The following is a 15,294-nucleotide window of genomic DNA, read 5'->3' on the forward strand; positions in this document are numbered from 1 at the left end:
ATAGGGCTAAAGGGGGCGACGTGCAGGACAGGCTGCAAGAGCAGCACACGGCAGGGATTGGGCCAGCTGTTCCTGGGACCAACTGACCTTTCTAGTGGGCCTTCGGGACACAGGGCAGTGTTTGCTCAGCTCTGTGTGTGCTGGATTCAGAAGACAATACCTCGGCAAGACACTGAGGCCAAACATGCCCTGGACACATTTCAATTCTGTGGCACCTGACTGGAGAAAAGGGCTTCACAACAAAAGGAATGGACATGTGTGGCAAAAGCAGGCAAAAGGACAGTGATCCGTCTTTTGAAGCATAAGCAAATGTGTGGCGTTGAGCTACGACCTGCCTCATGGAAGCTTAAGGAATGGTCTAGGACTAACTCATGGCTCCCAGCGTGAATCTAGATAGCATCAACTTCATACACTTCAATTCTCAAATGTTCCAGAACATTTCATATTGCCACACCTTGCTTTCTGTGAGGCTAAAGGCAGTAACACAAAATATAGATATGGAATATGATCATTTATCACTGATGGCCATACAGATTATGAATAAAGACATTACATGGCATGCCTACTTTCAGAACTCGCCATAGCATCGCCATGACCCCTGACGTGTGGGGTTACAGCTTGTTTTGTTGGAGTCTGAAAAAACTGCTGTTCATATACTACTGAGTTGATTGGTGACTTCAAGAAGCAGAGGAGGCAACATGCCCCAATCCACATCTAACAGCTGGCCCAATCCCTGCCGTGTGCTGCTCTTGCAGCCGGTCCTGCACGTCGCCCCCTTTAGCCCTATGACAAAATATTGGATTTATGAATTACATGGGCCCTAATCCGCACTACAAAAGAGAAAGCATCTGTAGTAGAGAGTCACAAGTTAAGTTCCTCTGTGTCCATGCTAGTAGATAACCATTGACTTCCTGTCAACACTAGTTAGCATTGGCTCGCAAAAATACCTTTAAAAACGTGTATTTTTCTTATATAGACACATCATATGTGTTTAAATCAAATCAACAATATGCACTGAGCTTGTATGATGCTTTAAGCGAACTGTTTGATTAAATAATTAAGACAAATGACTAGGAGTCCGACGCAATTGATTTCATTGTGCTGGGCATGGCACAGATTTGCTGCGTTGTGTTAAAAAAAATACAAAAATACAACTGAGCGACTGTGACTAGCACCCGTTGTCTCTCTCCTCCCTCCTGCAGCGACCACCACAGAACATCAACAGTGTGTATCACGCTGGCCGTGTTGCTGAAGCGGCAACATACAGTACCAGTCAAAAGTTTGGACACACCTACTCATTAAAGGGTTTTTCTTTATTTTTACTATTTTCTACATTGTAGAATAATAGTGAAGACATCAAAACTATGGAGGAACACATATGGAATCAGGTAGTAAGCAAAAAAGTATATTTGAGATTCTTCAAAGGAGCCACCCTTTGCCTTGATGACAGCTTTGCGCACTCTTGGCAATCTCTCTCAACCAGCTTCATGAGGTAGTCACCTCGAAAGCATTTCAATTTCAAGTGTGCCTTGTTAAAAGTTAATTTGTGTAATGTGTTTCCTTCTTAATCTGTTTGAGCCAATCAGTTATGTTCTGACAAGGTAGGTGTGGTAAACAGAAGAAAGCCCTATTTGGTAAAAGACCAAGTCCTTAATATGGCAAAAACTGCTCAAATAAGCAAAGAGAAATGACAGTCCATCCTTAATTTAAGACATGAAGGTCAGTCAATCCGGAACATTTCAAGAACTTTGAACGTTTCTTCAAGTGCAGTCGCAAAAACCATCAAGCACTATGATGAAACTGGCCATCATAAGGACCGCCACAGGAAAGGAAGACCCAGAGTTACCTCTGCTGCAGTGGATTAAATTCATTAGAGTTACTAACCTAAGAAATTGCAGTCCAAATAAATGCTTCACAGAGTAAAATGGTTGAATTGCTGCAAAGAAACCACTACTGAAGTACACCAATAAGAAGAAGAGACTTGCTTGGGCTAAGAAACACGAGCAATGGACATTAGACTGGTGGAAATCTGTCCTTTGGTCTGATGAGTCAAAATTTGAGATTTTTGGTTTCAACCGCCATGTCTTTGTGAGATGCAGAGTAGGTGAACGGATGATCTCCGCATGTGTGGTTCCCACCGTGAAGGATGGAGGAGGTGGTGTGATGATGTGGGGGTGCTTCGCTGGTGACACGGTTTGTGATTTAAATAACTTAACCAACATGGCTACCACAGCATTCTGCAACGACAAGCCATCCCATCTGGTTTGCGCTTAGTGGGACTATCATTTGTTTTTCAACAGGACAATGACCCAACACACCTCCAGGTTGAAGGAGAGTAATGGAGTAATGCTGCATCAGATGACCTGGCCTCCACAATCACCCGACCTCAACCCAATTGAGATAGTTTGGGATGAGTTGGACCGCAGAGTGAAGGAAAAGCAGCCAACAGGTGCTCAGCATATGTGGGAACTCCTTCAAGACTGTTGAAAACGTATTCCAGGTGAAGCTGGTTGAGAGAATGCCAAGAGTGTGCAAAGCTGTCGTCAAGGAAAAGCATGGCTACTTTGAAGAATCTCAAATATATTATTAGTTGTTTAACAATTCTTTTGCTGTAGGTTGCCGCTTCAGCAACACTGACAGCGAGATACACACTGTTGATGCTATGTGGTGATCGCTGGAGGAGAGGAGAGATAGACAACGGGTGCTAGTCACAGAGTCACTCTGGGGTTTTTTAAAACTGTGAAAATAAAGAAAAACCCTGGAATGAGTAGGTGTGTCCAAACCTTTGACTGGTACTGAATATGGTTGATTAATAAAGCTGGGCACATTTAACAGTTAGGCTAGTGATTATAGACCTAATTAATTTGGGGTTTCCTCTCTCCTCACTTTTCTTAGACAATTAAGGCAAGGGCTGTTTTCTCGTCTCCTAACTCCGCTGCTGCCTACACTGCGTTGTTCTCAACACCAATATGCTGGTTAACTTTGCTATTATGCACATAGCAACATGGTCTAGGAAGGCGCCAATTCAACAGCGCACTGATGTGTTTCAGAACCACAGACAGCGACCACTATGCAACGCGGGAGAAAGCGCATCTGTTATAAAATATTTTTCTTCTTACATAATATAACCATATACAATTTCAGTAGCAACTGTCTTAGACTGATGGAATGTGCCATCCCCACAGCCTCCACAAAGGATTAGTGCACTCAGACGAATCAGACAGGTGTTTGCTACTGCTCGACTAAAGAAATCTCGGTCGACCATCAGCTTATTAACCAAACAATCGACCGGTCGACTAAATTGGGTCAACCCTAACAGAGACATAAAAATGGTATCCACGAGTTCAACGGACTCTGGGGCAGTAGATAAAGGGTCTCATTGCCAAAATCCTGAAGTATCCCTTTAACTCACTACCACAAGATAGTCAGAGCCCATTCTAATAAGCAAAGGCTAGCTTTGCTCACGGGCAAAAACAAACAACAGAAATACTTCAAGCCTTAAATAAGCCTCCTAAACACATCTGCTTCATCTCTCCGTTGTCGCACCTGTGTTCTCCACCCTTCTCAAATGTCTGCCACTCCTCTTTAAATTCCTGCCTGATCCAAAAGGCACCACTCGCTCCCCTCTGTGCCACTGCCGTCCCCACCCCTACCCTCCTCACCCCTACCCTCCTCAGTCTGCCTTCTTACCGGTCCTTCTTGCTCTTTGTTTTTTGTTGTTTTCCAGCAAGGCTCCTCAACTCATCTTCCGTAGGGTGCTGGTACCACCGAAGACTGGAGAAGGAGAGAGGAGACAAGTGAGTAATCTAGGTAGCTTTAGAACTACACCTGTGGTCCCCAGTCCTGGTTCAGGAGGGATACAGGGTAGGCAGGCTTTTACTCTGAAGCCTAGCAAGGAAACTCCTCAATCTATTAACCAATTAATAGCAGAGAGTCCTACGTTTAAATGTTTTATCCCAGCCCCCGTCCCCGCAGGAGGCATTTTGCCTCTTGGTAGGCCGTCATTGTAAATAAGAATTTGTTCTTAATTGATTTAATTCCCTAGTTAAATAAAGGGTCAATGAAATAATCATCAATGACAGTAGTAATGTGGATTGGAGGATTTAGTGCTGTGCAATAACAATATAAGCCATTCTACATAGGCTGTGACCCTCCAGGACCCAGTATTGGTGACATAATCCATCATCATACTCAAAAAAGGAAAATGCCTTCAAAAAGTAGGCGTTTATGATTTATAGGACAATGGTTTGTCGTTCCAGGCCTACATGATTGAACATGATTAGGACCATCACTTAGCAAATGAGCTGGATTTTGAGATCCTTTACCTAACAAAATACACACACAGGACAAAGACAACCCTCAAATCATCTTAACATATTCAAATCAACTAATACACTCCTGACAGCAAAGAGGCTAGTTATTGTGTTCCTTAAGGACCGGACTTAAAAATAAAAGAGCCAATTTAAGTGCAGCCTTTTGAAGACTAAGATTTCACACAACCTCTAACTTTGTTTAGAAACCCACTTGTCACAAGCTCTGAGAGGCATAAGGGAAGGAGGGGTGGAGGGCTTGGATTTCATTTTGTGAACTGACTGTGGATCGGTCTCGTATGTCCGTCCATCCATTTGTCTGTTCGTACATTCATACGTTAGTCACAAACGATATATCAAACACTACTGTCCTGATTTTCAGAAAACTTGGTGATTTTTTTTATTTAACCTTTATTTATCTAGGCAAGTCAGTTAAGAACATATTCTTATTTACAATGACGGCCTACCCCGGCCAAACCCTAACGATGCTGGGCTAATTGTGCGCCACCCTATGGGAGTCCCAATCACGGCTGGTTGGGATACCGCCTGGAATCGAGCCAAGGTCTGTAGTGACGCCTCTAGCACTGAGATGCAGTGCCTTAGACCGCTACACCACTCGGGAGCCCTAATGATGCATCTTGCCATAGAGATCCGGCATTTATAAAATTACACTGATTGGCCCAAGGCACGAGCTATAGTGATTAACTGAAATGTTTGAGTCACACCAGGGAGGAAGAGGCGAAGATAGAAAGGGATAACTGGGCCCAAAATATGTCTTATCCAGCATGGAGCGTTTTTCCACACACACAGATCAATGAGCGTGTCGAATTTGGCTATCAAAACATTGAATGGCTTATTTCCTACGTGTGGCTTATTTGATCGAATAGAAGTTTCGTAGTACTTAGGTTGTTACGAGTGTACTGATAAGACATCACATCCCGGCAACTTTTTGAAAAAATATGTTATATCGGAGTTGTGCCTGTTGTTCACACACGTATCTGCCCCTCATTGGCTAGAATGGTCCTACCTGATCTTGCCTCCGCCCAGTCTCTTTTGCTAACATTCCAGTCCTTGTCACTGCCGAAATCTCAACATTTAATATGCACTGGATTTATGGTGGAGTTGCTCATTGGTTGTTGGAAATAACATATTTTCCATGACCACATGTGGAGACTTGAAAATTTTATTGGAATTTATAACAAAAGTCAAAAAGGCTAAATGTATTTTGAGTCTTAAAACTAAGACATTTTGTGGTTGGAATTGCAGGATGTATTTACTTAGAAAATTTAGACTTGAGCTAGCAACTTTTGAGACTGGTGTTATCTGGACAAACAAAAAATGGTTGCTTAGCAACCATATACAACTTCTGTGGAGAAAGTGATGAGTTCCAATATTTGCATAAGTGTTGTGATTGGAGGATAGCTGTGAGGATGATCGAATCAGGATCAAAGCCTCTGTTCTCCCTGAGCACAGTAATGATAGAATGTTCATATTTGAAGATGGCAGAAAGGCCAGCAGTCTCTTTGGCACATTACATGGCGTAAAGGGAGAGGATTAGCTAAAGCGACTTGTACCAAGGCTAACTGCCTTCCATTTTTGGAGACATTTATTTTCATTGTTAGAATGGCCACTTGAGTATCTGGTCAAAATAATGGATAATCTATGGTTACACACGATAACTGAAATGTTTAAGTCACACAGGATACCTCAATTGGCCCAAGGGCGGCGCTGCATCATTTGTGGGGCACAACATGTTTACTGCTGCCTTGTTTATTAGGGGAAACTTAATTGCGGATCTCTCTGGAGGGACACTATGGGCCTCCAGCTTGCGTCAAAGTTTTTTCAAAGCCCCCTGAAAAAAGCACTGATGAATTATTAAGTGTTCTGAGGAGCTGTTTACTCAAAAACACATCTGGCGCTAATTATAGGAAACGAGGCGGGCGCTTTATTTGAATTCCCAGTCCTCTTGGGTCGTCCCAATAGCTGATGATGCCCTTTGGTCTATGCAGTACGACAATTATGTTGTTTTTTAATGCTTTTTGTGTTTTCAGAAAATGTGCTTTCAGCAGACAACTTGTAAACAGAGAGACTGTTTATAAGTTGAGCAAACACTCTGTTCCACATTGTTAAGCATCCTTTGAAATGAATTGTTCTGAAGGGTAAACCAGTGAGGAGATGAAATCATGGCTCTTAAAGACACAGAAACAGCAGGTACAGACTTCTACATTACCCTCCGCTGCAGAGCAGCCATCTTGCGAAGGAATAATGAGGTATGATCTTCTGAATGACACTGGCCATTACCATGGTAACCACCAGCTGCACACCGATCACACCCTAAGGGAGGGAAAACAAATCAAGTTATATTCTAATATGTACAAAACATTAGGAACACCTGCTCTTTCCATGACAGACTGACTAGGTTAATCCAGATGAAAGCTGTGATCCATTATTGATGGCACCTGTTAAATCCACTTCAAATCAGTGTAGATGAAGCAGACAGGTTAAAGAAGGACTTTTAAGCCTTGAGACAATTGGGACATGGGTTGTGTATGTGTGCCATTAAGAGGGTGATTGGACAAGACAAAATATGTAAGTGCCTTTGAACGGGGTATGGTAGAAGGTGCCAGGCACACCAGTTTGAGTGTGTCAAGAACTCCAACACCGCTGGGTTTTTCATGCTCAACAGTTTCCTGTGTGTATCAAGAATGGTCCACCACCCAAAGGACATCCAGCCAATATGACAACTGTGGGAAGCATTGGAGTCAACATGTGCCAGCATCCCTGTGGAAAGCTTTCAACACTTGTAGAGTCATTGCCATGATGAATTGAGGCTGTTCTGAGGGCAAAAGGGGGTGCAACTCAATATTAGGACGGTGTCCTTCATGTTTGGTATACTCAGTATATAGCACACATATACACTCTTCCAAATGGAAACGAGTCATTAAATCATGGTTATAATTAAGTCTATGATTTGATATAACAGTCTGACTGTGCGGTGGTAGGCAGCAGCATGCTCGTAAGCATTCATTCAAACAGCACTTTCCTGCATTTGCCAGCAGCTCTTCGCTGTGCTTCAAGCATTGAGCTGTTTATGACTTCAAGCCTATCAATTCCCGAGATTAGGCTGGTGTAACCGATGTGAAATGGCTAGCTAGTTAGCAGAGTGCGCGCTAATAGCGTTTAAATCGATGACGTCACTCGCTCTGAGACCTTGAAGTAGTTGTTCCCCTTGCCCTGTAAGGGCCACAGCTTTTGTGGAGGAACCACCAGCTTTCATATGTTCTGACCAAGGAACTTAAACGTTAGCTTTTTTACATGACACATATTGCACTTTTACTTTCTTCTCCAACACTTTGTTTTTGTATTATTTAAACCAATTTGAACATGTTTCATTATTTATTTGAGGCTAAATTGATTTTATTGATGTATAATATTAAGTTAAAATAAAAGTGTTAATTCAGTATTGTTGTAATCGTCATTATTACAAAGAAATTAATTTAAAAAAAATATATTAAAAAAAAATATATAATTCGTTTATTTTTATTTTTAAATCAGCATACCGATTAATCGGTATCGGCTTTTATTGGTCCTCCAATAAACCAGTATCGGCGTTGAATTATCATAATCGGTCAACCTCTAGTTCAAATTATCCATCTCAAATTGCACACCAGCCTCCATATAGAAGTCTCTCAGAAGCGATGCAAAAGAAGGGGACCTAACAACAGTGCTGGCAAGACGTCACAGAAGACAGGATTGTTTCAAAACCAAGAGAAACACACAGATAGGCTAAATCGATGGCTCAATGTTTACATGAAAATACCTTACGGAATGAGAGGGCTGAGAGGTGCTGTCAGTCATCAAGTCTTTAACAATATCCCTGCTCTTAACAGTCACTGACATTCACAGCCATTCAGACCATGAGTATGTGACCCAACCTGTGGCCTTCTCTTCTGATGAGCGCATCATTCACTTGGCTTAGTATGCATGTTCTCTTCCAGTATTGGCACAGCATGGATGATTTGGGCTTAATTATAGCCTAGCCAAAGCTACACAGGATGGAAGTGGTGGGCATAAGTAGGCCTACATGGAATAATACCCTCTTTGCAGTGTACCATTAGCAAACAGGGTGGTACTACTGGGCCCAGAGTTCCCACAATTTGGAGATAGTGGTGTGGCTGTTCATATTAAGAACACAATAGCCTATTATTCTTCTGTAACATGCAATATGTCTGATTAAAAGTGTTCACTGCAAAGCAAAGAATGGGAACACGTCTTTGTTGACCTTTTGATTAGATTATATCAATTTGGGAAGGGTAGGCCGACTTCTACAGTGACCTTCAATTGAGTTGACACAGGGACAGGGAAAAAGTGCTAGCTAGGTTACTTGTTCATCTGAATGTCAATTCACCTTCCTCATGACCACAACATGACAGTAAAGGTAAGATTTTTTTCCTAAAACCCCAGATATTGTTGTTCATAATGTTGCGCTTTCTGCTATGTATTGTGGAAGAGAGTTGTTGAACATTTCAAAAGGCTTTAGTAATTGTGCTTTGAGAGTATTCACTTCATCTATTGCCAGGACAGAGAAGACCTTGAACTGGGCTGAGTGGGAGCTGCCCTCCTGTAGGGGTGGGAGGGCCAAAAGAGCAGTATGTGGCAGAGCGGAGTGCTCGGGTTGGGGTGAAGGGTTTGAGCATAGCCTGAAGGTGGGAGGGCAGTTCCTCTTGCTGCTCTGTAGGCAAGCAACATGGTCTTGAAGTGGATGCGAGCTTCAACTGGAAGTGAGTGGAGTGGGCAGAGGAGCGGGGTGATATGGGAAGGTTGAAAACCAGGCAGGCTGCAGTGTTCTGGATGAGTTGCAGGGGTTTGATGGCACAAGTGGGGAGCCCAGCCAACAGTGAGATGAGGTAGTCCAGAAGGGAGATAACAAGTTCCTGGATTAGGACCGCTTTCTGTGTGAGGTAGGGTCGTACTCTACGGATATTGCAAAGCATGAACCTGCACGAGTGAATCACTGCTTTGAGGTTTGCAGAGAACGATAGTGTGTTGTCCAGGGTCATGCCAAGGTTCTTTGCACTCTGGGAGGGCAAAACTGTGGAGTTGTCAACCATGATGAAGAGGTCTTTGAGCGGGCAGGCCTTCCCCGGGAGGAAGAGCAGCTCTATCTTGTCGAGGTTGAGTTTGAGGTGGTGGGCCGACATCCAAGCTGAGATACAGTGGCAAGAAAAAGTATGTGAACCCTTTGGAATTACTTGGATTTCTGCATAAATTGGTCATCAAATTTGATCTGATCATCTAAGTCACAACAATAGACAAACATAGTTTAAACACCCTAATAACACACAAATAATTTTATTTTTCTTGTCTACAGTCGTGGCCAAAAGTTTTGAGAATGGCACAAATATTAATTTCCACAAAGTGTGCTGCCTCAGTTTGTATGATGGCAATTTGCATATACTCCAGAATGTTATGAAGAGTGATTAGATTAATTGCAATTAATTGCAAAGTCCCTCTTTGCCATGTAAATGAAATGAATCCCCCAAAAACATTTCCACTGCATTTCAGCCCTGCCACAAAAGGACCAGCTGACATCATGTCAGTGATTCTCTTGCTAACACAGGTGTGAGTGTTGACGAGGACAAGGCTAGAGATCACTCTGTCATGCTGATTGAGTTCGAAAAACAGACTGGAAGCTTCAAAAGGAGGGTGGTGCTTGGAATCATTGTTCTTCCTCTGTCAAACATGGTTACCTGCAAGGAAACACGTGCCGTCATCATTGCTTTGCACAAAAAGTGCTTCACATGCAAGGATATTGCTGCCAGTAAGATTGCACCTAAATAAACCATTTATCGGAACATCAAGAATTTCAAGGAGAGCGGTTCAATTGTTGTGAAGAAGGCTTCAGGGCGCCCAAGAAAGTCCAGCAAGCGCCAGGACTGTCTCCTAAAGTTTATTCAGCTGCGGGATCAGGGCACCACCAGTACAGAGCTTGCTCAGGAATGGCAGCAGGTAGGTGTGAGTGCATCTGCACGCACAGTGAGGCAAAGACTTTTGGAGGATGGTCTGGTGTCAAGAAGAGCAGCAAAGAAGCCACTTCTCTCCAGGAAAAACATCAGGGACAGACTGATATTCTGCAAAAGGTACAGGGATTGGACTGCTGAGGACTGGGGTAAAGTCATTTTCTCTGATGAATCCTCTTTCTGATTGTTTGGGGCATCCAGAAAAAAGCTGAGCGCTACCAAGGTAAGCGCTACCATCAGTCCTGTGTCACGCCAACAGTAAAGCATCCTGAGACCATTCATGTGTGGGGTTGCTTCTCAGCCAAGGGAGTGGGCTCACTCACAATTTTGCCTAAGAACACAGCCATGAATAAAGAATGGCACCAACACATCCTCCGAGAGCAACTTCTCCCAACCACCCAGGAACAGTTTGGTGACGAACAATGGCTTTTCCAGCATGATGGAGCACCTTGCAATAAGGCAAAAGTGATAACTAAGTGGCTCGGGGAACAAAACATTGATATTTTAGGTCCATGGCCAGGAAACTCCCCAGACCTTAATCCCATTGAGAACATGTGATCAATCCTCAAGAGGCGGGTGGACAAACAAAACCCCACAAATTCTGACAAACTCCAAGCATTGTTTATGCAAGAATGGGCTGCCATCAGTCAGGTTGTGGCCCAGAAGTTAATTGACAGCATGCCAGGGCAGATTGCAGAGGTCTTGAAAAAGAAGGGTCAACACTGCAAATATTGACTCTTCGCATCGACTTCATGTAATTGTCAATAAAAGCCTTTGACACTTATGAAATGCTTGCAATTATACGTCAGTATTCCATAGTAACATCTGACAAAACTGTAAAGACACTGAAGCAGCAAACCTTGTGGAAATTTATATTTGTGTCATTCTCAAAACTTTTGGCCACGACTGTATATTGAATACATAATTTTACATTTTCACAGTGTAGGTTGGAAAAAGCATGTGAACCCCTAGGCTAATGACTTTTCCAAAATCTAATTGGAGTCAGCTAACCTGGGGTCCAATCATTGAGACAAGATTGGAGATGTTGGTTAGAGCTGCCTTGTCGTTTAAAAAACTCACAAAATATGAGTTTGCTATTCACAAGAAGCATTGCCTGATGTGAACCATGCCTCGAACAAATGAGATCTCAGAAGACCTACGATTAAGAATTGTTGATTTGCATAAAGCTGAAAAGAGTTACAAAAGTATCTCTAAAAGCCTTGATGTTCATTTGTCCACAGTAAGACAAATTGTCTATAAATGGAGAAAGTTCAGCACTGTTGCTACTCTCCCTATGAGTGGCTGTCCTGCAAAGATGACTGCAAGAGCACAGCGCAGAATGCTCAATGAGGTTAAGAAGAAACCTAGAGTGTCAGCTAAAGACTTACAGAAATATCTGGAACATGCCAACATCTCGGTTGACGAGTCTACGATACGTTAAACACTAAACAAGAATGGTGTTCATGGGATGACACCATGGAAGAAGCCACTGCTGTCCAAAAAAAACATTGCTGCACGTCTGAGGTTTGCAAAAGTGCACCTGGTGGATGTTCCACAGCGCTACTGGCAAAATATTCTGTGGACAGATGAAACTACAGTTGATTTGTTTGGAAGGAACACACAACACTGTGTGGAGAAACAAAGGCACAGCACACCAACATCAAAACCTTATCCCAACTGTAAAGTATGGTGGAGGGAACATTATGGTTTGGGGCTGCCTCAGGGCCTGGACAGCTTGCTATCAGACGGAAAAATGAATTCCCATTTTTATCAAGACATTTTGCAGGAGAATGTTAGGCTATCTGTCTGCTAATTGAAGCTCAACAGAAATTGGGTGATGCAACAGGACAACGACCCAAAACACAGAAGTAAATCAACAACAGAATGGCTTCAACAGAAGAGTCCTGACCTCAACCCGATTGAGATGCTGTGGCATGACCTCAAGAGACATCCCAAGAATATTGCTGAACTGAAACAGTTTTGTAAAGACGAATGGTCCAAAATTCCTCCTGACCGTTATGCAAGTCTGATCCGCAACTACAGAAAATGCTTGGTTGAGGTTATTGCTGCCAAAGGAGGGTCAAACAGTTATTAAATCCAAGGGTTCACATACTTTTTCCACCCTGCACTGTGAATGTTTACACGGTGTGTTCAATAAAGACATGAAAACATATACTTGTTTGTGTGTTATTAGTTTAAGCAGACTGCGTTTGTCAATTTTTGTGACCTAGATGAAGATTAAGCAAATTTTATGACCAATTTATGCAGAAATCCAGGTATTTCCAAAGAGTTCACATGTTTTTTCTTGACACTGTATCTGCCAGGCACGCAGAGATGCGTGTCACCACCTGATGCATTTTATACCGTTCCATTAATGCCCTTCTAACCATTCCAATGAGCCCGTCCTCCAATAGCACCTTCCACCAGCCTCCTCTGATTTATTCATTGTACAATACAGAAGAGCACACTCCCCCCAAAGTCAGAAAATTCATCCATTTACACCATCGTTCAAAGGAGCAGTCTTCTCTTTACAGCAATAACTATTTGCTTTCCAAACTATTGCGATATGCCTGGCTTGACCTCTACTTTTCACAGACAGTCACAACTCAACAGTAATCTACCCATATTGAGCGTGCTGCTTTCCCTCCGATTGTAGGTAATACGATAGAAAACAATCCACAGCTTATTTATTTTTAAAACAGGTAATGATCCTCTGTGGCCAAATCATGCTTAGTATTTTTAATTATTACCATGTAGACAGGAGTAGGCTATATCATTTTGGCATCTAACCTCAATTCAATTGCAGCCTACGGATGAATAGTTTTTTTGTGGTTCATTCTAAATAAAAAATGATTCCACTCATATGTAAAGCCCAGATTAAATTATGAATAGTCTAATGGGTGAGATTATCATCAAGTGCTTGTCAAATTATTGTGAATGAGACTGATAGTGTGCAGGCTGCGCAAGAAACAGAGCATGGTACTATTTTCAAATCATCATGCAGCCTTAGAATGTTTTAAAAATCAAAACATATAGCCTAAGGTTTGTATCACAAGTAAAGTTGCATAAATAACTCTAAATTAAACATCTAGGAGGACATTTTTCTCTGGTTAAGCACTCAACACAGAATAGCCGCATGTGCACACTTCCTTAAATCTTTGAGAAAATATCCTTTCTATTTTATTCAGCCATGTTCAATTGTATTCTTCATACTATAAAATAATGCCACGGAATTCTAAACAAATCTTGTCTGCTTAATGAACTAGTGTAGCCCACAGCCATATGGCACAGCCAGATCAGGGCCTAACAAGGACAACTCAGAGTATGCTATTCTGTTCTTCTGAAATAGGCTACCTATTCTTCATATCATGCTTCTTTAGACCTGTCTAAAATAAATCATGGATTTATTGTGAAGGTTTAGGCTATATTAAATGGATTTATTAGATTTTTTAAATGTTCCAACTGTCTCCATCAGTGGATTGTAGGCTATGCATGGAAGTCAGGAGATGCTAAACGTGTTTATGTTAATTAAAAGGTAAATTACCGTGACAGCCACAGCCCTACTTCTTCCCTTATGATATACAACTGCAGTAACAAAGACATGAGAGCATTTTATTGGCACGTTTGAGGCACTTGCACAAAATGCCCTCAGTGCAATACAAAAATGAGTGTCTGACTTTCAGCACCCATGATGCTCAGCTGAGAACAAGCAGCAGTCAACAATGGAGAGCTTACAGTGATAGCCAGCTTTAGCACAGGGGGTTCAATTTCAACCCTTACAGATCAATATTCCCTTAACAGGTTGGCTAGAATTGTGCTGCTACTTTATCCCTCACTGTAGGGTAGTCCAACTTTTACCCTAGTAAGTGGGCTTAGTGATATCAGCACGGGTGTGTTGGTGAAAATAGGCCTTTGCATAGCACACTTCAGAGTTTTTTGTTGGGCATATTACATAGGCAATAATCAAATGTATGTATAATGCCCTTCTTACATCAGGTGATGTCAAAGCGCTGTACAGAAACCCATAACATATTGCATAGCAGCTATAACTCTCCAATATGATTATAATTATCACCTCCAAAAGCAGAGCCAGACACCAAATGCCACCAAGATCCATCTTCTCTCTCCGTTCACCTAGCTGTCTGGCTCTGATTACACACGGGAGATAACCAACACCTCAGAACTCAAACACCCAACTGAAGGCCTGCCATCTTGCCCCTGAAAACAACAAGAGCTCAGAGAGGGAAGCCCTGGGTGCCCCCTGCTCTCTAGTTAAGCTGGCAGTTGTGGGAAGCTTCAAGGTTCTCCTCACAGAACATTTTTCTCACTACTAGCAATATGGATTCAAAGAGACAACATACAATCTCATCAAAAGTGGTCAAGGAATTCTGTGTAGGCCTACAGTGGATTCGGAAAGTATTCAGACCCCTTCTTTATCCAAACTGTGTTACTTTACAGGTTTATTCAAAAATGTATTATATATATTTTTTCCTTCTCATCAATCCACACACACAATACCCCATAATGATAAAGCAAAAAACAGATGTTTAGACATTTTTGCAAATGTATTAAAAAAATTATAAAAACTGAAATGTCACATTTACATACAGTACTAGTCAAAAGTTTGGACACCTACTCATTCAAGGATTGAAATGTTTTGTTTTTGTTTTTTTACATTGTAGAATAATAGTGAAGACAACAAAAACAATGGAAGAACACATATGGTATCAGGTAGTAACCAGAAAAAGTGATCAAACAAATCAAAAAATATCTTATATTTCAGATTCTTCAAAGTAGCCACCCTTTGCCTTGATGACAGCTTTGCACACTTGGCATTCTCTCAACCAGCTTCATGAGATAGTCATGATGGATTTGATCCAATCAGTTGTGTTGTGACAAGGTGGGGTGGTATACAGAAGATAGCCTTATTTGGTAAAAGACCAAGTAAGCAAAGAGAAACGACA

At 42.0% G+C, this 15,294-nt stretch overlaps 1 protein-coding gene across 1 annotated transcript in view; it reads right to left on the reverse strand.

The window, feature by feature from the left end:
• Nucleotides 1-15,294, reverse strand: part of LOC129853137 (transmembrane protein 161B-like) — a 43,003-nt gene that overhangs the window by 24,896 nt on the left and 2,813 nt on the right. The window contains exons 2-3 of the mRNA XM_055918864.1: nucleotides 6,541-6,644; nucleotides 3,691-3,774 (exon numbers count right to left, since the gene is read on the reverse strand). Of these exons, the coding sequence (XP_055774839.1) occupies nucleotides 3,691-3,774; nucleotides 6,541-6,644 (188 nt within the window). The remainder of the gene's footprint in view (nucleotides 1-3,690; nucleotides 3,775-6,540; nucleotides 6,645-15,294) is intronic.

Source organism: Salvelinus fontinalis, chromosome 4 (assembly GCF_029448725.1).
Source record: "Salvelinus fontinalis isolate EN_2023a chromosome 4, ASM2944872v1, whole genome shotgun sequence".
In the NCBI taxonomy this organism is placed as follows: domain Eukaryota; kingdom Metazoa; phylum Chordata; class Actinopteri; order Salmoniformes; family Salmonidae; genus Salvelinus; species Salvelinus fontinalis.